This window comes from Aspergillus uvarum, assembly GCF_003184745.1.
Source record: "Aspergillus uvarum CBS 121591 unplaced genomic scaffold BO82scaffold_3, whole genome shotgun sequence".
NCBI lineage: Eukaryota > Fungi > Ascomycota > Eurotiomycetes > Eurotiales > Aspergillaceae > Aspergillus > Aspergillus uvarum.
The window spans coordinates 291,746-314,998 of NW_020291300.1; the positions used below are offsets into that span (position 1 = coordinate 291,746).

The window sequence follows — 23,253 nt, forward strand, 5'->3', positions numbered from 1 at the left end:
TGTTTTACGATCAACCCATTGACCGACAATGAAGGGACAGGTATCAGATCTTACACATTGCTAACACAGATAAACCAAAAAAAAAACAAAATTTGAAACATGATATCTATGTACATAACCTGTCTCCCCGCCTCATCCCACGAAAACGCAAGTGCCCTTTCTTTCCTATGAAAAGAGCTGCGAGCCATTGCACTCATCTCTATCGTCCAAAGGTAAGAGGTTCTGATATTAGACAGAAATATCAAAGAGTCCCGCTTTCCATCCCTCTAGAAAAGCCCACGCAATCCTCAAACTTGACACACAATTGATCATCCCAGTCGCAAAAGAAAACCAGCGCATAGCTTGTCCTCCCTCCTTCCAGAATAACAGATTCCGTGACACTCCGGTGTATTCGGGTGTCCGTTTCCTATCCCCCGACCCCTTTGCCCAGTTCCTTTTTTCTATCACGTCACCACCCGCGCAGCTAGTTCCGGTTGACTCCGAGACTTCCACTGCTGAATTCCGCGCGACGCTTTGTATCGACTAGCCCGCCTGTCCCAAACTCAACGACTCCAAACCAAACCCGCTCATCGTGACAATGCTGGAATCGGGGACGCTTTAGTGGTGCTTCTCGTCGTGGTGACCGCCGTGGTGGTGGTCGTCCTTGAGGAAGACGGCCTCGTAGGCGCAGTAGCCGGCGAAGGCGACGGTCGCGATGCCGAGCCCGGGGAAGAGGTTCCTGAAGCGGTTCCAGCGGCTGAAGGGGCCGGTGTATCTCCAAGCCTCACTGTTTAAGGGTTGCGTTAGTAAAAGTGATCGGATGGTTGATGTTTATCTAGTAAGGGCGAGCAGTTCGTACTAGCGAGCCCAGGGATCCTTCTTGGCCCAGGTCGACCGGGGGTGGGCGGCGGCCTTAAATTCGTTGACGTCGAAACCGGTGGGGCTGGTACGGGCCATTGTGTTGGATTCTGGAGGTGGACTCAGTGGGATGAAAGGATTGGGTGTGGGCGGGATCGAGAGGCGCAGAGTTTATAGATTGTCTGCGGGTTGTGGCGTGGCAATTGGAGGAGAAGGAGGTTGTTTAGTGGAGGGAGACGGGGAGGGAAGTTGAAGCTGTACGTGCAACTGCACAGTGTGAGAGAGAGAGTCGAGTGAGAGAAGACCCGGGTCTTGGCGCGCTAGTCCGGAATGGGACGAGTCTGTAGCTCCCGAGTCTGAGCCTGGAGGTGAAGTGAGGTGAGGTGAGGTCTGCAGTTCTCTTCTGCTTCCGTTGTCCGCCTTTCCACTCACTCACTCCTCCCACTGCACTCCGTCCGTCCTCGTCCCCCAAACTGCGAAAAAGGTCCGATCCTACTCGCTCACTAAACTAACCACCACCGCCACACTCGTGCTCTTCTCGCTCTTTTTACTCTTGCCCTTACAGCTCTTATCCTAGTTCCTCACCGTCGAAACCGATTTATGACGGTTGATCAGTCCCCCGTGTTTTCACATCGATAATGCCACCTCCTGTCGGCAGATACGGGCCTGCTGGCCTGAGCGCTTCTTCATATACCCACTTGCAGCAGGCCCATCTTCAGCAGCAACACCAGCAAGCGGCGGTCGCGGCGGCCCAACAACAACAACAACAACAGCAGCAACAACAACAACAACAACAACATCACCCCGCCCACGCCCAATCCGCCAATACCGCTCTCCCTCCTCCCTCCCTCGGTGGTCATCCGGGTTTCGCCGCCGGGAACCCCAATACCAACATCAACCCATTCACCCTGTCCGGCTCCGGCATTGCAAATGGCATCTCGGTGGCAGGCTTTGGCGGAGGCGCCGCGGATGCAGGTGGCACTGGGCTCGCCAGCCATGCGGCTCAGATGGGCTTCGCCCGAGGGGCGCAGATGCAACAGCAGCAATTACATCAGGCTCACGACGGGCGGCTTGCGCTCGAGTCCAAGGCTGGCGGCGCCGTGAAGACGCGGATCCGTGATGTATGGAGCCACAATCTGGCTCAGGAGATGGCCATCCTGCGGCAGTTCGTGGAGAAGTACCCGTACATCAGCATGGTAAGGCGCTTATGACTCTACCCAAAATGTGGCTGTGGATGTGGGCGGAACGGCACACGGTTGCGCAGTCATCGCTCTAGCCTACAACGCGCTTACCACTTTCTGTCCTCTCGCGCGCATTGCAACTAGTGTGTATAAGCTAACGCAAAACCATCGTCACAGGACACCGAATTTCCCGGCATCGTCGCACGCCCGATTGGAGCGTTCACCAACAAAGCAGACTACCACTACCAAACCCTCCGGTGTAACGTCGACCTCCTCAAAATGATCCAACTCGGCATCACCCTGTTTTCCGCCGAGGGTGAGGTCCCGCCCCCGAATGCCACCGACGCCAATGGTCAGCCCCTCGGCAACAGCCTTGTTCCGGCCCCTTGCACATGGCAGTTCAACTTCCGGTTCTCGTTGGAGGAGGATATGTACGCCCAGGAGTCGACGGCGATGCTGGCCAAGGCGGGGATTGACTTCACGATGCACGAGAAGAATGGCATCGATCCGTTCGAGTTTGGCGCGCTCCTGATCAGCTCGGGGCTGGTCTTGCTGGATGACGTGCACTGGGTCTCGTTCCACTCCGGCTATGATTTCGGCTACCTGATGAAGATCATGCTCTGCAAGCCGCTGCCGGAGAACGAGGAGGAGTTCCACAAGCTACTGAACATCTTCTTCCCGTCGCTGTACGATATCAAGTACCTGATGAAGCACGCCGGGCGCAATCAGGCCGTCAACGACATTCCCTTGACGCCGGCCGCGGCTCAGATCTTGACGAATCTCGGTCAGAAGTCGGGTCTTCAGGACATTGCGGACGAGCTGGGTGTCAAGCGGGTGGGAATTGCCCACCAGGCTGGGTCCGACTCCCTCGTTACCGGCGAGATCTACTGGAAGATGCGCCAGCTGGTCTTCGGCGGCAGCATCGATGACTCAAAATACTCCGGGCAGATCTGGGGCTTGAACGGCCAGATGCCAGCACTGCTGTACCACATGCAACCTCACCAGACCCCCAACCTCAATGGGGCCACCATCTACTCGGCCACGGGCACTCCCAGCACACCCAACGCTGGTCACATCGGCGGAAGCCAAACACCACATGCGATGACTCCCGGTGGTACCGGCGGTGTATTGGCACAGTTCCAGGCTGCCAAATCTTGAGGATATTCTGGTGCTCTTTGATCGGCGGTCCGGATCGTCCCCCCTGTCCTGTTCAGGGCATTCGAGCCAGGTGCGCAGAGGTTTACGCTTTCGCCTTCGCAATTCGCCCGAACATTTTACTCTCTCTCCATCTCGTTTCTCCATAGGAACCTACACTGCGGCCCACGATAATCCCCATCCATCCGTTGTACCGCGACTTCAAAGGGTTTTTTTCAATTTGGTGGATACATATGTGCTTGCAAACCGCTGATGTCTAAGCCGAGTTTTTCTGGTTTGCCCTTGCCTTATTTTCTTTTTAGCTGGTCTGTACCTGGTGGGAGGGATGGGAAGAAACCCTCAACGATTTGATGGATGTACATAGCATGTGGCATCGGTTGTGCTTTCTTGGTGCATTTGTTCCTTGTTCGTTTGTGTTGCTAGTTTGCTCTCTCGGTTCGTCCATGGAGTTCATCGCCTGAAGTGCCTTCGTATAGTCTTGGAGGTGGGGTTTCTGCAAGGGTGTATGGTGTTCTTCTTACGGCTGGAATATGATCATCTTTTTTTCTTTCTTTCTTTGTTACTATTGTGGTGGCGTTGCCGAGACTTATCTGCTGTGGGAGCGATGCAATGCGATGCGATACCCGATCGGCTTCTTATCATTGAACGTAAGGTGATTGGAATTGTTAAAGATAGGTTCCATTTTGAATTGACAGATTCCGATATGCGTCACCTGGGAGCTTTGCCACCTCCATTTGGCTACTTGGACTATGGGGGGAGGGGATACGATAGGTGGAGAGAGCGGGGAGGGGGTTTGACAGATCGCATGGAATTACTATGTGTGATTACTACTAGGTCGGTACTATCAACCCCTCATCCCTCCCCCAGTGAAGCATTGGGTAAAAGCATGCGAACGCTGAGTCTGGCTCGCTCAGGTTCTCATTTCCGCTTTCGGCTGCCTCGGCCACATATCGGACGCTAGACTGAGTTGGGAAAAGGGATCCGGGCCTTGGGTTTATCGGCGATGCATCCATGATTCTCCATGCGCTTATCGTATACACCGCTGCTGTTATCGTTCATCCGGAACGAAGTCACTCAGTCATTCCTACCCTTCGTGCAGATGGCTGTTGGACACGGTTTATTTTAAAACCCACTAGGTCCGCCCTTCATTGATGTTGGAGAAACAAAAGAGTCTCACAGGATTGTGCAGGTTGTTTCTGTGTCTGTCTGCTCTCTCCAGCATCTGCCGCCGTGATAATCTCCCGGCTCTACCCCACACTTTCTCATTAATAGTTCTACACTCTTCGACCTTCCGGATCTCACGAAGACACAACTGACGATCTCACCCGTGCTTTTTTGACAACTCTACACATAATGGTTCTCGACCGTTTGCAACAATTGGCTCACCATGTCAAGGCCACCGCGCCTCCTCCTCACCCCCTCGATCCTCTTTCGACATCGGAAATAGATACCGCGGTGGCTCTGATCCGCAAGGAGCATGGCAAAGTCAACTTCAATGCGGTCACGCTCTACGAGCCCCGCAAGATCGAGATGATGGCCTGGTTGGCGGATCCTCAAAAGGCCCCTCGTCCTGTCCGTATGGCAGACGTGGTTGCCATCGCGCCCGGCGGCAAGGTCTACGATGGTATCGTGGATCTTGAGAAGGAGCAGGTCATCGAGTGGAAGCACACACCTGGCGTGCAGCCTCTGATCACAATGGAGGATCTGCAGGAGGTGGAGTCGATCGTCCGCAAGGATCCTAAGGTTATCGAACAGTGTGCTATCATCGGCATTCCAAAGGAAGAAATGCACAAGGTCTATTGCGATCGTGAGTTCCCTCGCCATTGTTTTTCATGCTTCTGTACTGACGGGATTTAGCTTGGACCATCGGATACGATGAGCGCTTCGGCACCGATGTTCGCCTGCAACAAGCCCTCATGTATTACCGCCCGCACGTTGACGATTCTCAATACACATACCCCTTGGACTTCTGTCCGATCTTCAATGCTGAGACGAAAGAGGTCATTCACATCGACATTCCCCCGGTACGGAGACCGATCAGCAAGGCTCCTCCGAACAATTATGATGTCAACTCCATTGAGAAGGATGGTGGCTTCCGCACGGATATCAAGCCCATCCACATCACTCAGCCCGAAGGTGTTTCCTTCAACGTCAACGGACGCAACATTGACTGGCAAAACTGGAACATCCACGTCGGATTCAACTACCGCGAGGGGATCGTGCTCAATAACATCACCTTCAATGACAAGGGCAACGTTCGCCCGGTCTTTTACCGTCTCTCGCTGGCGGAGATGGTCGTCCCCTACGGTAACCCGGAGCACCCCCACCAGCGCAAGCACGCTTTCGACCTCGGTGAATACGGCGGTGGCTACATGACCAACAGTCTCTCCCTGGGCTGTGACTGCAAGGGTGCCATCCACTACATGGACGCCGCCTTTGTCAACCGCGCCGGTGCCAGTACCATCGTCAAGAACGCCATCTGCATCCACGAGGAGGACAATGGCATCCTCTTCAAGCACACCGACTTCCGCGACGAGTCGGTCATCGTGACCCGTGCCCGCAAACTGATCATCTCGCACATCTTCACCGCCGCCAACTACGAGTACTGCGTGTATTGGATCTTCCACCAGGACGGCACTGTGCAGCTGGACATCAAGCTGACGGGTATCCTGAACACCTACGCCATGAACCCCGGCGAGGACACCCACGGCTGGGGCACCGAGGTCTACCCCGGCGTCAACGCGCACAACCACCAGCACCTGTTCTGTCTGCGCGTGGACGCCAACATTGACGGGCCCAACAACACCGTCTTCCAGGTCGACGCCGTCCGGGGCCCCGGCGAGGTCGGCAGCGCCGAGAACAAGTACGGCAACGCCTTCTACGCCAAGAAGACCAAGTTCAACACCCCGCGCGAGGCCATGTCGGACTACGATGGTAACACCAGCCGCACCTGGGAGATTGCCAACACCAACAAGCTCCACCCTTACAGCAAGAAGCCCGTCACCTACAAGCTGGTCAGCCGCGAGGTGCCTCCTTTGCTCCCCAAGGAGGGTGGCCTGGTCTGGAAGCGAGCTGGATTTGCTAGACATGCCGTCCACGTTACCAAATGTGAGTCCCACCTCCTTTTGCTGCTCCCTAATAGACTTGCAAACTAATCTGGGCTGAAATAGACTCCGATGACCAAATCCACCCCGCGGGCCGTCACGTCCCCCAGACCTCCGGCGAGCCCTCCCAGGGTCTCCCCGCCTGGATCGAGGAGGCCGGCGCCGACAGCTCCATCGACAACACCGACATCGTGCTGTGGCACACCTTCGGCCTGACCCACTTCCCCGCGCCGGAGGATTACCCCATCATGCCCGCCGAGCCCATGACCCTCCTCCTCCGGCCCAGACACTTCTTCGCCCGCAACCCGGCCCTCGACGTGCCGCCTAGCTACGCGCGCACGCCGTCTCAGATTGCGTCAGATTCTTGTGGTTGCTCATGCAAGAAGAGCGACGGGTCTAGTGTGCAGGTTTAATTTTATTTGGCGGAATTGTGACTCTTTCTTGTATATACCATTGTTTAGGCTTTATTGAATTTCTTCTTCGTTTTGAGTTTGGATGCATGGCTGTAGGGTTTCTGGGAGGGAAATAGTCTTGGATGTAGAGTATTTACTGCGTAGAATTACTACTCACTGGGTTCATCTACGTAGGTGGTGGATGGACTAGGCGTCAGAGTCCTGGCTGTGAGCCTTGGATGGTCTGGTTCTTGTGAATTTTGAGGGGATACTGGTAGTTCTTGGCTTTTGTCTGGGCTGTTCACACCATTCATTGTCCTATTCATATATTCAATCACATACAATGTGTGAATGCCTGCCATTCCAGGCCTTCAACAGAACTTCGTCCTCAAGCTTAAATACTTGCTCTTCTCCCTCCTCCTTCTCCTCTCTTCCTTCTTCTCCTCTTCCATCTTTATCAACCATCTTCAACCACTATTTTCAACCACTATCTCCTTCATCTTCCATCCACATCCTCCATCAACTTCATGATACATCAACCTCCACCATCTTCATCAACAACTCTACAACCTCGTCCATTTCTTTTCCATATTCATGAACACTGTTCCTCTATCATCACCTCTCTATCCAGCAGCCTGCCTTGCCTATCATCTACATACACCCCCTCTCTATACTTCCTACACCATCAACCTCGACCACCTCTCATGAGAGTCATTCCAAGAACTAGTGAAGAGCCCCTCGTTGAGACCCCTGGCGGGCATAAGAAGAGAAGAAACCACCACGGCGCGAGGCGCGCATGATTATGAGGCGAGGAGAAATCTTTAAGGGTCGAGCAGCATGTCTCAACTGCCAAAAAGGGCTGGGAGACTGGAGAGATTGTGTGGCAATCAGCTAAAAACACCTGGAAGCAAACCGTATGACGAAACAGGCTGCATATGTTCATTGCATTGAAAAGGAGAAGAAAGGATACTGCTCCTTCTATCCAGACTGGACCCCTAAGAAGAAGACGAAGAGGGGTTCAAACTCCCTGGTTCAGGGCAGAGAACATCCTCTTCCACGACGGCGCCGACTTGACGAGGTAAAATATATTTCAACAATCTGAGAAGCTGCAATTGTGCATCTAAAGAGCCTGGATCTCAAGGAATTGAAGGCCGTGGTGGGTGGGCAAAGAATCCATCCCTCGAGGAGATCAAGTGGCGGCGTGAAGACCATGCTCAATTTATACATACCATGGACGTCAAATGCCTGAACGGGTATGAAAACTCTAGCGCACCAAGAACTCCACTAGAGTTGCCCACCGAACTGAAATGAGTTTGTTGCCCCGACTGATGGCTCTTATTTTGAGTCGTGACTAAGACAGGCGCCTGGTAGCGTGCTACACAGCTGGATATCTGGTCGCTCTTTTTGCGATGCCTCAACGATTTCGAACAGTAAGTTCAATTCCTATCGTAACCAATCCTACGAACTAAAGGGGATAATTGGCTAATCCGAATGTTGTTAGCGTTTCGGTGGCAGATCCTATCAACGAGTAGGCGGGTCCATTTCCCACTCACCGCGGTGTGGACTGGCTTCCTTGAAAACTATGGCACTGAAGTTCTCAGCCATGGGGCTTACCTACAGGGCTACTCTGCCTACATAGCAAATGTTCTGAAGCTGGAATCGGTTCCTGTGGACTTTCTCGAAATGTATCCCACTGCTGTTCTCGATTGGTATACGTCGTAGCCTCGACAGAAGACTTGGCTGAGGTTGCAGTTTTCTTAAGATGGTAAGTAATCTTTTTTGTTCTATGTCTTCAATAACTGCAAAATATTCTGACCGTAATGCATAGCTTGGTCTAGAAGGTGTTATTGAGGATGATAATACGCTCTTCATATCTGCAGCAGAAGTATTCTTGGAATGTAGAGGAACATCCCTGTTACGAAATTGGGTTGATAAGAATCTGCTTGCCCTTGGGTTGCTGTCCCGTTGGACAGTGGTTAAGCCCTTCGTGAGGTATCTCAGGGCCTGGCGACTGACTTTGGGTGTTTTATCCATCCTCAAGCTAATTTTAGTTGGACCCGAAGATCACAGAGAGAGAGAATGGGCCGATCTTGCCACTCGTGCAGCATCGGTTTGAGCTGCTTCACTAGTATGGCCGGACATTCTCTCTCTAATTCAACTCCTTGTCCAGGACAAACATGGAGATACAGCCCAAACCACCTTGACAAGAGATCTCACGCTGAGCAAATAGCAGTCTGAGTACATCAGACAGCATTCTCGGTACATAAAACTCAATAACAATGCTATCATGGCAGAGGCGAAGGCCGAGCTTCAAACTCTAGCAACGAAAGAATGCCGGGTTGAAGGAATCATCCATTGGCGTTGACTCCTATTGGGTATCTGGCTTCAGCGTGCCACTCAGACGACTTCGATGGAGATCCTTTCTAAGCCATCTTCGAGTCTTTTCAACTATACAAAGTCCGATATAGCCCGTGCAACTCTGATAGTTGCGGCCGGCATCTCTCTAAGCCTCAGACAGGTCTTTCCGGCATTACGAAGCCCAATAAACCATGTACCACGCAGTCGCGGGCGGTCAACGAAGACATGTTGAAGAAAGCCGTCTCTGTGACCGAATACAGGCTGAAATCCTCGATATGAGCCCGTACGACCCCCCGCAGGAAGATCATCCTTTCCGTCTACCTGGGGTGTATGATTATCCTTCAAAGAAGGAATTCTTCAACAGGAAAAATGCATCCGATCATGAGGTCCGTGACCTAAAGGGCAATCTTTGAGACTGGTTTGCCAGTGTTACAGAAGACTCTGAATTGGAGGGGGCTTATTGCCGCTCCCATCCACACATTTCTTCTGACTAACATACACATCGATGAGCTTCAGTCAGTCCAGGAAGAGCGGGTCAACGTTCATGCTCCTCCTTGTGCTGTTTTCTCTTGTCCGCTCTTTCACTCTCTTGCTCGTCCTCTTTACATCCTCGTTCAACATAATCACTTTCCCAGTATTACTCTTTGCCAAAACATCCGGAAGGTGCAAAGTCGACCGACGCTTCCCGCACTTTAAACCGTTCTGAAAGAATGATAGCTGCAGGAAGGAGTGACCCAGTTTCAGCTTGACAGGAAGAACACTGCGGGGTCTGTTAAGCTCATTTTCCCGAAACCAAAAATCTTCTTCAAGGCGTCTCAATGGCTACTTTCAGGGCCCAAGTGGAAGGGTAGCACAACAGCGGGTGAGGGTCAAGGGAGTTGCAATACGTCTCTAGCTTCAATCGTTGTCGATTCCATATCGTTAATTGTGAGCATGCACCGCCTCCACATTCTCGGCACCGCCAGTACCGTATCACCAACCTCTTTACCTGATGAAAAATCGATCTTGAACATGTTTTCAAAAGCATGCTTTCGAGTCCGGGCGGCCATTGAGGCTCTTACCAGTCAGGGCTCAGTTTAATATCTCAAGCTCCGGAGCGGACCTCGCCCGACTCTGCGGTCTGATGAAGGAACATCCGGAGCCGGTCAGAGAGTTCCTTCTGAGTTTAGGGGCTGCTGATCTGGTGATGATCGGAGAAGTGCTACCTTCACTGCACAGCTCGCGGGACGTGACATCCCTTCTTCAGCTCGGGTAGCGGAAATGGTGCTGCTTATCATGGCTGGCCTTCTGCGTCTTTATTGGTTACTACCAACACATCCAAGGTTTGTGTCAGCCTGAGCTCAATTACACGGGGTAGACATTGACCTATCTCTGAACAAGATGGAGAAAGGTTCCCACAAAACGTGGGGCCGCCTGGTTGCGTCGAGTCCTTTTCGCCCTTTATCGGTACGCCGACAAGGTGCCTCGGAGACCCGTCTGATGGCGATCATGCTCAAGCAGGACATCGAAACATACTTCGGCCTGGACTACATGCAACTGATCGAATGAGCGTGGCACTAGGACATTGAATTGAATTGCACCTAAAAGAACGGGTGAAATGGAACCGAACTCAATTGGATTGATTGAGCGAATTGAGTTTATCATCCTCGGCAATGAAGGAGGTACATTCACCTCCTCTCTCCAGCAACATCACAGTCGATCATGATGCAGGCAGTTGGAAGACTTCTTGTGAATCAGACACGGGTTGCATTACCGACGCCATCAACACCCACGCTAATAAACTTGACCTCGGATAGTGCTTCCAACAGTGCAATCTCGAGACGTTTCTTGCCGCATGATTCTCTTGTTTGGGAGCAGTGCCTCAACCCCCAAAAGCGTTCCGCGACTCCTTTGCGCGGTTCATGCGCGGCGAGGATTTGGACAAGGGAAGCATTTAAAAAACTTCCGTGCTGCCACCGAAGCGTTGCGGGAGAACACCCTACACCGGGCTCATATAATAGTTCCTTATGCTCTTTACGGCCGGCCGGCCAGTGCTCACTATATAGTGATCTGGTCCTAAGAAAAGCTGCTCATTCGGTCCTTGATATCAACAGCCGGTAAGCCCCCCCCAACTTCTCCCAAGATCGCAAGGTGATAAGCAGCGAACCCGTTGCCAGACCAGCTGGCTATGTCTCTTTTTGCGCGCCTAGTGCCTGCTGCCGCATTGTTTCTTGTCCCCGCGACCGCGACCACCGACGCCGTTGCCCCTGACGCCCCACGGAGGTCGTTCTCGGCAATTCAGTTCACTATGACAAATATCATGGCAGCCCCCGCTGTATACGGTCCTATAATGCCTGGACCTCCCCCGCCTTCTGTTGGCACACCCAGCCAGCGGGTCCTGACTGGGTGGGGAGAATTACACAAATGGAGAGGATCAAATCATTCCGACACCACTAGGGTACTCGGTAATGGGTTCTCTTCCACCTGAATCAGTTCTTCTGCCGTGGAGAGCGGTACGTATGACAGGTGATGAAGACTCGATTCGCCTAATACAGTACTAACTATGGCACTAGACATGGCACTGACATTGATCAGCAGTCTTCGACCATCTTCAAGCAACCTGTTTGGTTCATGCAATATACTCAGTCATAAATCGCCCCCCAACAGGGCTCACGAGACCCGGAGATCAGAGCATGGGCAACCTATCGGTCAAAGCAACGGGGAGGAGTCCAGCCCTCACTACTCCTGCCAATATCAAGACCGCAGTCGAACATCATATTCCACACCCGATGCCCGAATGGGGCTTTGAGACATCTATCTGGATTGGAGGAATTGATGACGACATGCTGTTATACAGTAAACAGAAAGCGGGGATCACAAAATTCAGAAAGCTTCTGAAGACCAGCGACGTCTTTGGAACACTGACAATGAAGCCTGTTTCCGACCGTCCCTCAAGGAAGTCTTTTTCGACTCCGACCGCAGAAGAGCAAGGAGAATCGACACCAATTAGAAAAGCCAAGGTGATGAGATTCCTGTCCTTGTCATCCTTCAAGGACTTACGCATTCCACGCTGAAAGGCAAAATTGAAGTGGAAGTGCAGTACTTAAAAGGACGCTTTCGCACGGTGACGCTCACCGATGTGCTATACGTCCCGACGTTGAAGGTCAAACTGCTTGGCACCATACGCCTTGGAAGATGCGGGATTGCAGTCAACTTGTTGCCGGACGAAGTGATCATCTATAAAGTCAAAGACGGAGAGATCCTTGCTTACGGCCACGTCGTCTAACAATGTGAAGTAAAATGTGGGTGCTAGCATAGCCAGCGGTCCGGTAAGTGGTCATGCCAGGAAGGATGGCACGAGAGCAATCGAGTACGGTACCTTGTGCAAGATGCAGATTATGGTCCCAACAGAGAAGAGTGACTAAACAGCATCAGTATCGAACCTCGTGAAGTTCTCCCGCGGGACCATCTTCGGGGACATGCCTTCGGCAACTCAACACACCATCGTCTAGATGATCATGAGACTGCTCAGGAAGGGTAGCCAGGGCTTGTTTGAGGAGCCGTTGACGTGCTCAGTACAGGACCAGATACACAGACGCGGAAGACCAATTGCGGCTGCATTATACCACTATTAAGAGGTATTCTGCGCGTTTAGCACCTCGCGGGTAGTCGCTCAGGTTGTACTAGGCTTCCATCGAAAACTGCACGTTCTGAAGACCCAAATGGGCACCTCGGCAGAGCGAGGCGGGAGGTCAAGAGTCTACTGAATATCCGAAGTGATCCACCATCTCGAACTTTAATACCCTATGTTCTGCTCAAGGTTGATTATGCAGATGTCCGGCTTGACGGCTGCTTGCATATGCATCCGTCATATAGACTTTGCTGACACGATACGGCATACTTAAATCGTTTTCTGACACCTTGCAAACTCTGAGGTCTTGTGGAGATAAGAGTTCGACCTTCGCATGAACTGCTGGTTGGTGTTGTCTCGATATTGTTACTCCTTGACATATTTTGGACAAAGTACCCCCCGCTTGTTAGTCGAAGTGTCACACAAGATCTGACTACAGAAGAGATGTGGCAGCTCAACGCAAAGACCCACGGTCAGCCTTGCTTTGCCAGCTTGACACCTATAACCTTCTTTATAGCACTGATTCGATGTGCTTATCTCGCAGTCTGCACTGTCTGCATACGCAAGGCTGCACATGGTGCAAGGTGATTTCTTGAACAGATATTGACCCAAACGGCTCGCAACTATACTACAAAGTTGTACTCAGTCGCGCTGTCTTTTGACTCTGCGGCTGCGGCTGCGGCAGCTTCACAACATCTCGTCACCGAGCCAAACGCTTCTGTTGCAGTGATCCGACCTTACCTCTGTTCACGCAAAGCTTTACTGCTGTGAAGAAGATGTGCAACAAAAGCACTGACTCGCCGCCCCTTGGCGGAAACCCCCTTCCGTCCGGAGGTTATGTTTTGCCTCAAATGTTTGAGGACCTCGGTCAAAAACTATGTTGCGGGCTCTGGTGTGCAGTTCGAGGCGGACTGCTGCTTCGATGCAGTTGGAGGGCGCTTATGGAAAGCCTTGCAAAGGAAGTATAAGGTCCTCGCACTCTGTTTTTGCAGTGCCCCTCAACTGTCGACTTTCTACCTTACCCCTGATTGCCCAACTTTTACCATAGTTTGCCCCCTCCTCTGCCTCCCCAATGCCTGCTGCACATTTGTCGCAGATGATCCTCCGCTTCATGCTAAACTTGAAGTTGCTTTCCCGCTTGACTACTACCGCGAGGAGGAGTCAGAGTCGATTCCAACAACAGAGCCTTCACAGTGACCCATTTTGAGAGACAATGCCTCTCATACCGAGTGTCCAATTCAGCTTTTTTGGCAATGACCAGCCAGTATCCATCCCGAAGCGCGAGCTTCCACTTAAGCGAGTTTGTGTGCCTACGCACAATGATGACTGTGTCAGTGTCAAGATGCTGACTAGAGTCTCACTGCTGACGTCTCTGTCACCCCGGCAAGGCGGCCGTTCTTGGTCTTTGCCCACGGGGGTCAAGGAGTACTGATCCCGAGGTCGCTATTATCCCAAACGACTCCATAATTTGGACTCCTTTATCAAGGATCAAACGGAAACGGTTCGCAAGTGTCGTCGGTACGGACAATCGCAGCCATCCCTGCGTGTGCCAGGCTACTTTGAAATCATGACCCTGGACTTCATTATTACTGGTAGATACTTGGCTAAGAAAGCTCGAGCAGTTCATAAAAGACTTTCGGGTATATTAACAGACGTTATCCTGACAATATCATTCAAGCCAAACTCGAGGATGGAGAGGACATCAGAGTTTATCGAAGCCAAACCTCCACAGTCGACTCCTTTGAAACGCGATAAAGACTTGGGTGTGTTGATTGGTAGAGTATGCGGTAGCCATAGGAGCACCACGACAATACACAAGTACCCCAAGAAGGGATTAACTACAAGAGGACTACCAGCCGGAGGAATAGTGAACGGGATAGGAATGAGGCCTACCTAGCCAATTGATCATCGCTTCTGCTAGACTTCAGCTCTCGCGAGTGGGCTGTTCCTTGGCTCCAGCTTCTCGAGAGACGATGAGGGAGAGTCAGAGGACCCGGGTCTTCCCCGTGGAGGGCAGCGCCCATGTGCTGTGATATTGTGAATCCCGCAGCTAGCGTGGAAGCTATAGAAACCGCGGGCGCCTGGGATCTTGCAATCTGCGCTATGATGAGAGAAAGCCGAGATCATGTTGAAGCAATGGAGTCAAGTCTACCGTTCTTCACGAAGGCCTTCAGTGGAACGAAAGACGTCAGTAGAACCGACTCCTGCGTCGTGCCGTACTCGCCCGCGTGATCGCAAAAATCGGAGACGCTGTGTAATCGTCATAGCCCATCATCCCGACACCGAAGAGGCCCATATCAAAATTTCCACTCATATGAGGTCTAAGTATCTCGTAGCGAAACACTCCAGTACACAGATCTGTCCCTTCTATCATGTTATTAATTACACCTGTTTATCAGAGGCGAGCGTTCCACGAAGATGTTTTTAAGTGAGCTGTCAGCCGACAAAAACTTCTCACATTCGTGAAGCCCTCAGGTTATCCGACGAAGACCTTGCCGAGACCTCAGTTCTTTCTCCTTACCAACGATTGCAGAGTATTCAACCCTTGCTACCTTAGTGTACTTTGACTTCTTTCATCACTTTCACCTCATACTTTCGGTTGTGACCTCTTACCAGGAGTACAGAAATGAATGCTTCATGGTGCTCATGCGGGACTAGCTCCTCCATTTGGAAAAGTGGTTCGGCATCAAGGACATTCTGGAATCCTGAGACCCTGACACCGGCAAGCCCCGTCAGTGGAACAAGTTTATGGGAAAAGAGATCCAAGCTCAGGCCAAGGATCCGGAGCTGTGGCGCGAGTGGGCGCGGGACGAAAACTGTGCTGTGGTACGTCCAACAACTCTGGATGCACCTTCTCAGGTGAAAACCGAAGCTCCGGGCTCACTCTTCCTGCTTCTGGCCTTTTTGGAGCGAGGAAAGAAATACGTCACCACGCTTGATTCGCAATTGCATGTGGTCTCCGATTGCTTGAACAGGACTGTATGTACTTCGAATTAGATGGTCGATCCCTTCTAGAATTAGGGCTAGGTGACATCGAAAGTGTACACACATATTATATCCTAGCATCTAGACTTCCCGCGCAGCATAGAAATACGTATCCGCCATACTCAACCCACATGTTCGCAGGTCATAAATAGATGTCTATGTGCAGTACAATATCGATACGTATTGTTCACCCCTTCCACCCATCACTGTACTCCACTGACCAAAGCATGAAGCAGGTAGGTTCGGGTCTCAAACCGAACCATGGCGCCGGGATGTTAGAGTTGATAGTTGATCTGAAACCACATTCTGACAGCACACTGACGACTTATTTTGAGAACAAACGGGTCTTTTCAACAAGGTCCGATGTGGTGTAATGGCTAACATCGCTGTCTCTCACACAGCAGCTCGGGGTTCGATTCCCCGCATCGGAGTAACCTTTTGATATTTTTGGCTTGCTGCTCGGCACGTATCTCCATTTTTTGTGGAGTAGCGACATTGATTGATAATAACGGGTCCGCCATGCTTATATAGGCCTAGCTGTGTTGTGCCAGAGCACCGGTGGTTCCGTTTTCTGGATTGATGTCCGGCCCCGGCCTACATCATTTAGAGTAAGTAAGCTTTCGCAATTTACACTTACCCAGAGCTACCGCTACTGCATCGATGCCATTCCACAAAATACTGCCCTCGAGAACCGGAACGAAGGGCAGGCTGCAAACAAGACAGCGTCCATCAAGACACGGATGTACTGTACCATGTAGTGATTCCCACACTATCAACCCTAAACGCCTGGGGCAACGTAACGCAACAGAACCGAACCACAAAAACACAGCAAGCAGAGTAGTACATCACACATAACCATGCCATGAGATTACCAGCGTAAGCGCAAGCGACATCATCCAATGACCAGACCATAAGGATCATCCATCCATGCATCATCGGCCCACCCTCAGCCCAGACCAGACAACGACCAACCTCGTCCAACCCCAAACATAAAACGTAACTCTTTCCTCGCCTGCCCATCACCACAAACCATCCAGACCTAGGCTGAACCCCTCTTCTTCCTCTCCAACCCCTCCCTCACTTCCCCCAGCAACCCGACCAACTCCTTCCCCCCCTCACTCTCCCGCCCCTCAATCTCCAACCCCCGTTCCACAAACCGACCCGCCTCCTCCCACCTCCCCATCTCAACCAAACACTTGCCCCCGCGCCACCAGGCCTTCACATTCCCGACAGCCTTACTCTCGACACTACACCTCGCATCCACCAAGCCCTCAACCCACAGCCGCTGGCTCATCCACGCCTGCGCGCGGTTCGCGTACAGCGCCGCCAGCTCGTCGCGCGCCAGCGTCACGGGCTCCCACCCCGGACGGCCGAGCGCCATGTCGATCGCGTACCCGTACAGCCGGGCGGCGTCGCCGAAGTGGTTCTTGCGGTATGCGGCGTTGGCGCTGTCCCGGAGCTTGGTGATCTGGGCGCTGCGCTTGGGGTTGATGGGGAGTGGGGGCGGGGGGATTTGGTTGGGGGTTTCGAGGAGGGCGCGGTGGAGGGTATTGAGGGCTGTTAGTTCGGAGGCCAGGGCGGTGGTGGAGGTGCTGGGTTGAGTGGACGGGTGGCTGAGGGTGATGGCTTTGGAGGTTGGGTCGAGGTGCAGGGGGAGGGGATTGTAGATGTCTATGCTGGACATTTTGGAGGCTGTTGTTGTTGTGGTGGTGGTGGTGGTGGTGGTGGTGCAGGTGGTAGGTGTGGTGGTTTGGAGATGGTGTTATGGCAAAGGTGGATGTTGTTCGCTGGGTGGCGTTGAGTGTGTGGATTAGTGTGTGTTTGGGTATATTATCGTTCGATTCGTTGGTCTTGGAATCCGTTCGTACAGTCAGTGTAGCTGCTGTAGCTGGGCGCTGGATAAATGGTCTGTGCGGAGAGGTCAGTGGTTGAGGTTTTAAGATAGGATTTCGACGCGAACTCACGAGGCCGATTGACGGACACAACAAGTAAGATCAAGGCAAAAGAGTGCGCTCCAGCTGGACGTCCTGGGTGAGGAGAGACTTAACAGATAAACAAAAGATGAGCTGTCCTGATCGCTGATGGTGAGTGAGCCTTCCAAGCAAAGGCGGTGGCAGAATCCCTGCCATCGGGGAATCCTTCGGATCAGATGTGTCATCCTATTCACTCTTAACTAGTTAACTCTGATTACATTGGCCTAATTCACTCCACTGCAGGTAAGTATGTAATTCCATCTATGTAGAACCAAAATACATTCGTCATCCAATAAGTCGTCAGGTATGCCCGCGCGGCCATTACACAGGCCGTTCCCCAGCCAAATCACCATCACAGCATACAGTCGTCAGTTTTACAAGTCAACAAGTCACAAGCCAGAGATACAATCGGTCCAAAATGACAATCAAAATGTGCGCCCGCAAACACCGCCCCATGGTTCGTTTCGAAGGTTGGTCTTGGTTTTTCTTTTCACCGCATCTCCTCTCCGTCACCACCTCTAGTGGCCGTAGCCGCTATGACTCGGCTCGTACTCCGACGGTCCGCCGTAGTGCTGACCGTGCGCACCGCCGTAGCTGGTGCTGTAGTCGTGCAGCACGCTGCCCGTCGAGACGGTCGGGTCGTAGGCGCCCGACGCCGCAGAGCGGCCGTGCGTGGTGCTACCGAAATCATCCGCCTCGCTCTGATGCAGCAGGGCGTAGTCCTCATCGCGATCGCCGCGGACCGACGACCCCATTCCCGCGCGCGACCGGAAGTCGTCCTCCTCCTCCTCGAAGTCGTGCGCCGGGTTGGACGAGAATGCGGCCTTGGTGTGGGCGGCGAAGGTCGGGTCGGAGACGGCGTCGGGCAGGGTGCCGGTGCGGCGGAAGTGCATAACGTTGCGGAAGGACATGAACGCGGTGACCACGAAGAGTAAGCTGGTAGAAGATCACATGTTAGCGCCCTGCAGAAGACAGGTAGACATAGACTCACAATACGATGACACCCAAGATCACGGTGGCGGTGCTGATCTTGCACTTGCTGGCGTTGCCGTAGGCCCAGTTGTCGCAGCCGCTCTTCTTGCTGTCGCTGGCCCGCTTGCTGGACTTGCTGTCGCTGTCTGTCGAGCTGTCGCTCTTGCCCTCGCTCTTCCCCTGCGCCACATAGCTGGCGACACAGACCCAGGCGCTGAACCATAAGATGGCGTACAGGCAGTCCACGGTCGCGAAGGCGTAAACGTTTCCGAACCGACGTGCGCGCGGCCACATGGGGACGGCCACTAAGTAGATGAGACCGGGGATACTGAACCAGCACTATTAAAAGGCCCAATTAGACTCCAATTCTCGCGACATGCACAAACAGATGAATGGCACTCACCAAGGCCCAGTACCAGGCGGATCTCCCGTCAATGCCACCGCCCTTGGTGAACACGGCGATGGTCAAGGCCCACGCCAGGAAGATGATAAACCCCTGGAAGCCATGGATGATGTTTTTCGTCCGCCCCGGGCTGAAGGAAGGTCGTGCGACTTTCATGTTTCTGAAGGTGAGGTGATCGATGACGGAGAAGTGGTGCCTGATGACGATGAAAGGCGCTTTTCCTCTACGCTAGGAAACGAAACCGCAATACAATGGAGCTGGCGGATTGATCGAAGGAGATTCAAGGAGTTCCAAGCGCCAGGAACCGAATTCCGAGTAGAATGGCAAAAGATAGGCACAAACCGTCAACGACGAGGGGGACGAGAGTGCGGAATGCAATGCGATTGTTTGTTGCAGTGGCAGCAGCAGTCGAAAAACCGACGGCGAAGGTGAACGGGGCAACCCGATCGTGCCGCGCGGACGCTAAAGTAGAGGCGCAGGCAGGCAGAATGGTGGGAGGGGAAACCAGCGACGCAATCACCCCCGGGGGAATAATCTTCAACCGGCAACAGGAAATAAAGCACGAAAATAACCCAGAAAAGCCTACGATTTAGAGATATGAGGGAGGAATGAATAGAACTAGGATAGAGGAGAAGGAGTCTCTGGATTGAGAGCGGGAGGGGAGAGGGGTGGAAGCTCGTGAATGTGGCTGTTATAACAATAATAATACACTTCATTCATGGAATTCATTTCATTCATCGGCGGTACCGTACCGTACCGTACCGTAGTCCTACCCTTCCGGGTTTAGCCTGCCCGTGATCTCGGCCCAAAATAGATTTCCCAAAGCACATGGCCTGGTGAAATGCACAATCAAAAGCAAGATCAAGATCAAGGTTGCTTACTCGTACAGTACAGTCAGTACATTGGCGATGTTCAATGTCACTCGAGATGTTGTTACAGCATTGTGTCTTGCCCGTATCGATTCCCAAGTTCCAAAATACTAGTTTTGTGGCCCAATCGGAGACCCTGCACCCAAAGCTGACGTATCCTCATCCTCAACTTACCCGACACAGCCCAATTTAAGTGATGATGACCACTTGTTCAGCGATAATTAAAGGGTAGACCGGAACCAACGATCCTGAAGATCGAGCACTGCAATGTTCATTGCGTAAGTGGGTAGGCGGACCCTCGGCAGCTGGCTGTGCCTCTGCACACGTATGATGTGTCAACATGTCAGGTGCTCGCAGACCATCAAGTCTGCCCGTCGCTCATTTGCAGGTCCGATTTTATGCTCTATCATACTGACAGGGACGGGTGAGCCTGGCTTGGGAGCTTTATAGCCGACCAAAGGCGATTCTTGGTGGTGAAACTATATCATCCTTCTGCTCTGTACATTGACCCTAGTCGCTAGCCGTTTCATGATAGCGCCAAGTAGCCTGTTCTCATGGAAACAGGGGTTGCCATTCATGGAGACACGGCCACCACGCATCCACGCTTGGCCGACTCCACCGTCGAAGATCAATCTACAGTCTTTATTGTTTCAAGCACCCGCGACATCACGCTTGAATTAGAATGTCTCAACTCAAATTGGTCCATTACCTCGGTCGTCTCGAAAGTGGCCGATCTGCAAACAGCTAATATATTCAAAAGACGCCACTCGATGCTCCCTATACAACAGCATCGTCTCATGTGCTATGATCCGTCATAACTTCATTCGCTAACTTGGAAAAGGGGGAAGGAGAGGAGTACAAAAAAAAAGAGAGTGGATGAAAATACACAGGAAAATGATTGGCAAACAAAGGAGAGTCATTAAATCGCCAACGAGGCAAGCACATTATGCCGACTTGCCATTGGTCGTGTTCATGATCATTTCGATCTCTTTCAGGGGCTGGTAGATATGCGTATGCCACCACCACGGCAATGGGTCAATTGCGGAGAACCGCCAATTCTTCCAAAACAGAAGCAGCCTGCTGCCTTCGTGAAGACTGCGATCGATCTGCTCGATGGCAGGGTAGAGTGCCGGAAGCACCCTCCGAACATCGCAACCGCGGACCACCTGGCAGAGACTGAAATTCTCAGGAGGCGGGGTCGAAATTTCCGTATCGATGGATGCGATGTCTATAGCGGGCACTTCACTGGAAACGCCATTGATGTGTGGCGCGAGCACATCCAAGTACTCCGCAACCAGCGAGTCGTGCTTATCTTGCAGAAGGAATCTCACAGCCGCCGCGCCTTGCTCGCAGCCCTCGATATGAATTGCATAGCGGAGAATATTGTCGGTAAATTCCTCGTCCACCGTCAGTTGGAGGCGTAGGTGACCGGTCAGTCGGGGTCCACCTTGAAGTGCGAAGCGTTCCATGAGCGCATGCGTCGCCCTCGCCAGCCCTTTGTCCAAACGCGAGTGGCCCCAATCGGACTCCTTGTCGCCGGGATAGATCTTGATGGCTTTGACATGGCCGTAGATGACCATGACCTCTGCCACAAACCGGCCCAGCCGCGTCTGTTGTTGTAGTATCCATGGCCGTTCCTTAGAGATCTGGATCTCGCTGACCTCGGAATAGGTCAGGCTGAGGGTTCGCTTCGGCAGCACGACGACCTTGTCGTCCCCTGGAGTGGGAGAGGGCCTCCGCATCTGATAAACTTTGGACGGCGACCGATGCAAGATCTTGTGAATCGCGTCTCGAGACAGAACCTGGTGTTTCTCCACCACGGGGAGCCGCTTCTCAATGAGGTAGTGGGTGAAAGTGTCTTGGTTGCCGAAGATTTCGGCCAGGCCAGTGTCCAGGGTGATGCATTTGCAATGGGTCCGGCTCTCGATCACCTGTTTGGCCGATGCATCGTCGAGGGCCGAGGCCTCGTTGGCGCACGGGATCCAGATCTCCACTTTCTCTTTCTGGATAATGTCGAGCAGCCGTGCGCTGTACTTGGTCTTGGGCACGTGGTAGAAGGCCGCCAGCGTCTTGGACATGCCTTCGCCAGGGGCGATGGCGCCCTCCGTGATGTTGGCCCCGACCACCCGGTGGCCCGCGTAGTACCAACCCCGGGCCACCGCTAGCCCATGCGGGGTATTGACCCCAGTAACGAGGACTGTTTTCGGACGGAAGTGCTCATCTCGTAGGATTTTCTGTCGTCGGCGTTCGTGGCTGGAGGACTGTGAAATGTCGCCGGGGACATACCCGGCAGCGTAGGAGGCCAAAAGAATGGTGTTGTCCAACGGCAGCAGGACGATCGAGACCGCAATCCGCACCAGATGGAAAATTACATGGATCTGCAGCATATCGCGAGCGAATTGCAAAGTGCTTTCTTGAGAGATCGAGCTAAATGCTCGTCGTACTGTATGTATAGCCATCATACTGTCAGATGATGATTCGCAGTAAACATTGTTGCACACAATCCATGCCGGGCAATGATTATTTATTGTCTCATGGTAGGAGGGGGTGGCGGGCAGCACGACCAGCAGCTTGGGAATGCTGCTGCAAGGAGACCACGTCAGCGATGCAGCTCAGTGGGTGATGCGTACCTGAAGGTGAAATCAACTGCTGCGTTGTTTGAGTTGGGTGAGGTGGCTGGGCCGACAAAGAGAACGAGCATCGTCGATTTAAACCACACGTCAAACTGAAAGACATTTAAGACCTCCCACAAGATTACAACCGTATGATTTTCGTCGGCAGACCGGATGATGACCCCTCATTCTGACAATGGCCGAGGGGCTGGATTTCAGCTTTGCTTTTGACAAGGATTGGCGGCTATCGCACGAATCACGATCCTTCGGCGTGTTGCCCAGGCTAAAGGGCAGGGTCAAGCAGAATGATGCGTTATAAGTATCAGGATGGCGGTCATTGGCTGATAAACTCGAGGCAACAGTCAAGGATCGCGTAAAGCAAGAGGAGATCTCCGTTGACGTGCGACAAGGCTTGGAGGTGAAATTTAACTGCCTTCAATTGAAACAACCATGCAGGCTGAAGCACACGTCCGTGCAAAGTATATGCGGCGGGAAGCAGAGTGAGGCCACCCTGCCTGATGAGCCGAAATATGGCCGGCCACCTGCAGCCAAATTCAAGACAAAGGAATGTGCATGACCCATTCCTCAAGTAACTCACTCGTAAGAGCCTAGAACCTTCATTTCCCACGTATAGTGAGGTCTTTGAACTAGTGCCAGTAGTGATACTCGATCGATGGTTCGTCTCGGTTATCCGATCACTTCAGGGTGGAGCAACGCAATCAACACTAAAAGCACTAAGGTGTAGGTGGCAGCGTGGCGTGGCTGCTACTTAAGGTACAGTACGAAAGTACGAAAAGTACAG

At 52.6% G+C, this 23,253-nt stretch overlaps 7 protein-coding genes and 1 non-coding gene across 8 annotated transcripts; 3 read left to right on the forward strand and 5 right to left on the reverse strand.

The window, feature by feature from the left end:
* Positions 1-251: 251 nt before the first annotated feature.
* Positions 252-1,092, reverse strand: BO82DRAFT_350169 (NADH dehydrogenase [ubiquinone] 1 beta subcomplex subunit 3). Its single transcript, XM_025634074.1, has 2 exons — positions 839-1,092; positions 252-766 (listed from the first exon to the last, which is right to left on the reverse strand). Exons 1-2 carry the CDS (start codon positions 934-936, stop codon positions 598-600), a joined length of 267 nt encoding a protein of 88 aa, XP_025496665.1. The 5' UTR covers positions 937-1,092; the 3' UTR covers positions 252-597.
* Positions 1,093-1,475: 383 nt separating this feature from the next.
* BO82DRAFT_397635 (CCR4-NOT core DEDD family RNase subunit POP2) lies at positions 1,476-3,176 on the forward strand (the record flags this gene model as incomplete). The annotated part of the gene is made up of 2 exons (XM_025638959.1): positions 1,476-2,033; positions 2,196-3,176. 2 exons carry the CDS (start codon positions 1,476-1,478, stop codon positions 3,174-3,176), a joined length of 1,539 nt encoding a protein of 512 aa, XP_025496666.1.
* Positions 3,177-4,271: 1,095 nt separating this feature from the next.
* BO82DRAFT_388612 (peroxisomal copper amine oxidase) lies at positions 4,272-6,739 on the forward strand. Its single transcript, XM_025638399.1, has 3 exons — positions 4,272-4,980; positions 5,031-6,281; positions 6,344-6,739. Exons 1-3 carry the CDS (start codon positions 4,527-4,529, stop codon positions 6,688-6,690), a joined length of 2,052 nt encoding a protein of 683 aa, XP_025496667.1. The 5' UTR covers positions 4,272-4,526; the 3' UTR covers positions 6,691-6,739.
* A 9,242-nt stretch (positions 6,740-15,981) lies between these two features.
* BO82DRAFT_t25 lies at positions 15,982-16,053 on the forward strand. The gene has a single exon. It is a non-coding gene; the product is annotated as a tRNA-Glu (tRNA).
* A 99-nt stretch (positions 16,054-16,152) lies between these two features.
* Positions 16,153-16,716, reverse strand: BO82DRAFT_350172 (uncharacterized protein). Its single transcript, XM_025634075.1, has one exon. It carries the CDS (start codon positions 16,640-16,642, stop codon positions 16,352-16,354), a length of 291 nt encoding a protein of 96 aa, XP_025496668.1. The 5' UTR covers positions 16,643-16,716; the 3' UTR covers positions 16,153-16,351.
* On the reverse strand, positions 16,521-17,628 carry BO82DRAFT_87324 (uncharacterized protein). The gene is made up of 2 exons (XM_025641616.1): positions 17,609-17,628; positions 16,521-17,530 (listed from the first exon to the last, which is right to left on the reverse strand). Exon 2 carries the CDS (start codon positions 17,304-17,306, stop codon positions 16,662-16,664), a length of 645 nt encoding a protein of 214 aa, XP_025496669.1. The 5' UTR covers positions 17,307-17,530; positions 17,609-17,628; the 3' UTR covers positions 16,521-16,661.
* A 200-nt stretch (positions 17,629-17,828) lies between these two features.
* Positions 17,829-19,608, reverse strand: BO82DRAFT_350173 (uncharacterized protein). Its single transcript, XM_025634076.1, has 3 exons — positions 18,971-19,608; positions 18,587-18,906; positions 17,829-18,531 (listed from the first exon to the last, which is right to left on the reverse strand). The coding sequence occupies exons 1-3, from the start codon at positions 19,124-19,126 to the stop codon at positions 18,114-18,116; spliced, it is 894 nt and encodes a 297-aa protein (XP_025496670.1). The 5' UTR covers positions 19,127-19,608; the 3' UTR covers positions 17,829-18,113.
* Positions 19,609-20,483: 875 nt separating this feature from the next.
* BO82DRAFT_350174 (uncharacterized protein) lies at positions 20,484-22,988 on the reverse strand. The gene is made up of 2 exons (XM_025634077.1): positions 22,470-22,988; positions 20,484-22,282 (listed from the first exon to the last, which is right to left on the reverse strand). The coding sequence occupies exons 1-2, from the start codon at positions 22,573-22,575 to the stop codon at positions 20,784-20,786; spliced, it is 1,605 nt and encodes a 534-aa protein (XP_025496671.1). The 5' UTR covers positions 22,576-22,988; the 3' UTR covers positions 20,484-20,783.
* Positions 22,989-23,253: the final 265 nt, after the last annotated feature.

Bases quoted from the DNA above. Each gene is read 5' to 3' on its own strand.
- BO82DRAFT_350169 (XM_025634074.1), bottom strand. From the start codon at position 936: ATGGCCCGTACCAGCCCCACCGGTTTCGACGTCAACGAATTTAAGGCC. The intron at 767-838 runs GTACGAACTGCT...ACCCTTAAACAG, and splicing joins AAGGATCCCTGGGCTCGCTA to TGAGGCTTGGAGATACACCG.
- BO82DRAFT_388612 (XM_025638399.1), top strand. From the start codon at position 4,527: ATGGTTCTCGACCGTTTGCAACAATTGGCTCACCATGTCAAGGCCACC. The intron at 4,981-5,030 runs GTGAGTTCCCTC...GACGGGATTTAG, and splicing joins GCACAAGGTCTATTGCGATC to CTTGGACCATCGGATACGAT. The intron at 6,282-6,343 runs GTGAGTCCCACC...GGGCTGAAATAG, and splicing joins TGCCGTCCACGTTACCAAAT to ACTCCGATGACCAAATCCAC.
- BO82DRAFT_350172 (XM_025634075.1), bottom strand. From the start codon at position 16,642: ATGGGCAGGCGAGGAAAGAGTTACGTTTTATGTTTGGGGTTGGACGAG.
- BO82DRAFT_87324 (XM_025641616.1), bottom strand. From the start codon at position 17,306: ATGTCCAGCATAGACATCTACAATCCCCTCCCCCTGCACCTCGACCCA.
- BO82DRAFT_350173 (XM_025634076.1), bottom strand. From the start codon at position 19,126: ATGAAAGTCGCACGACCTTCCTTCAGCCCGGGGCGGACGAAAAACATC. The intron at 18,907-18,970 runs GTGAGTGCCATT...GCCTTTTAATAG, and splicing joins CCGCCTGGTACTGGGCCTTG to TGCTGGTTCAGTATCCCCGG. The intron at 18,532-18,586 runs GTGAGTCTATGT...ATCTTCTACCAG, and splicing joins ATCTTGGGTGTCATCGTATT to CTTACTCTTCGTGGTCACCG.
- BO82DRAFT_350174 (XM_025634077.1), bottom strand. From the start codon at position 22,575: ATGTCTTTCAGTTTGACGTGTGGTTTAAATCGACGATGCTCGTTCTCT. The intron at 22,283-22,469 runs GTACGCATCACC...CTATACATACAG, and splicing joins GCAGTTGATTTCACCTTCAG to TACGACGAGCATTTAGCTCG.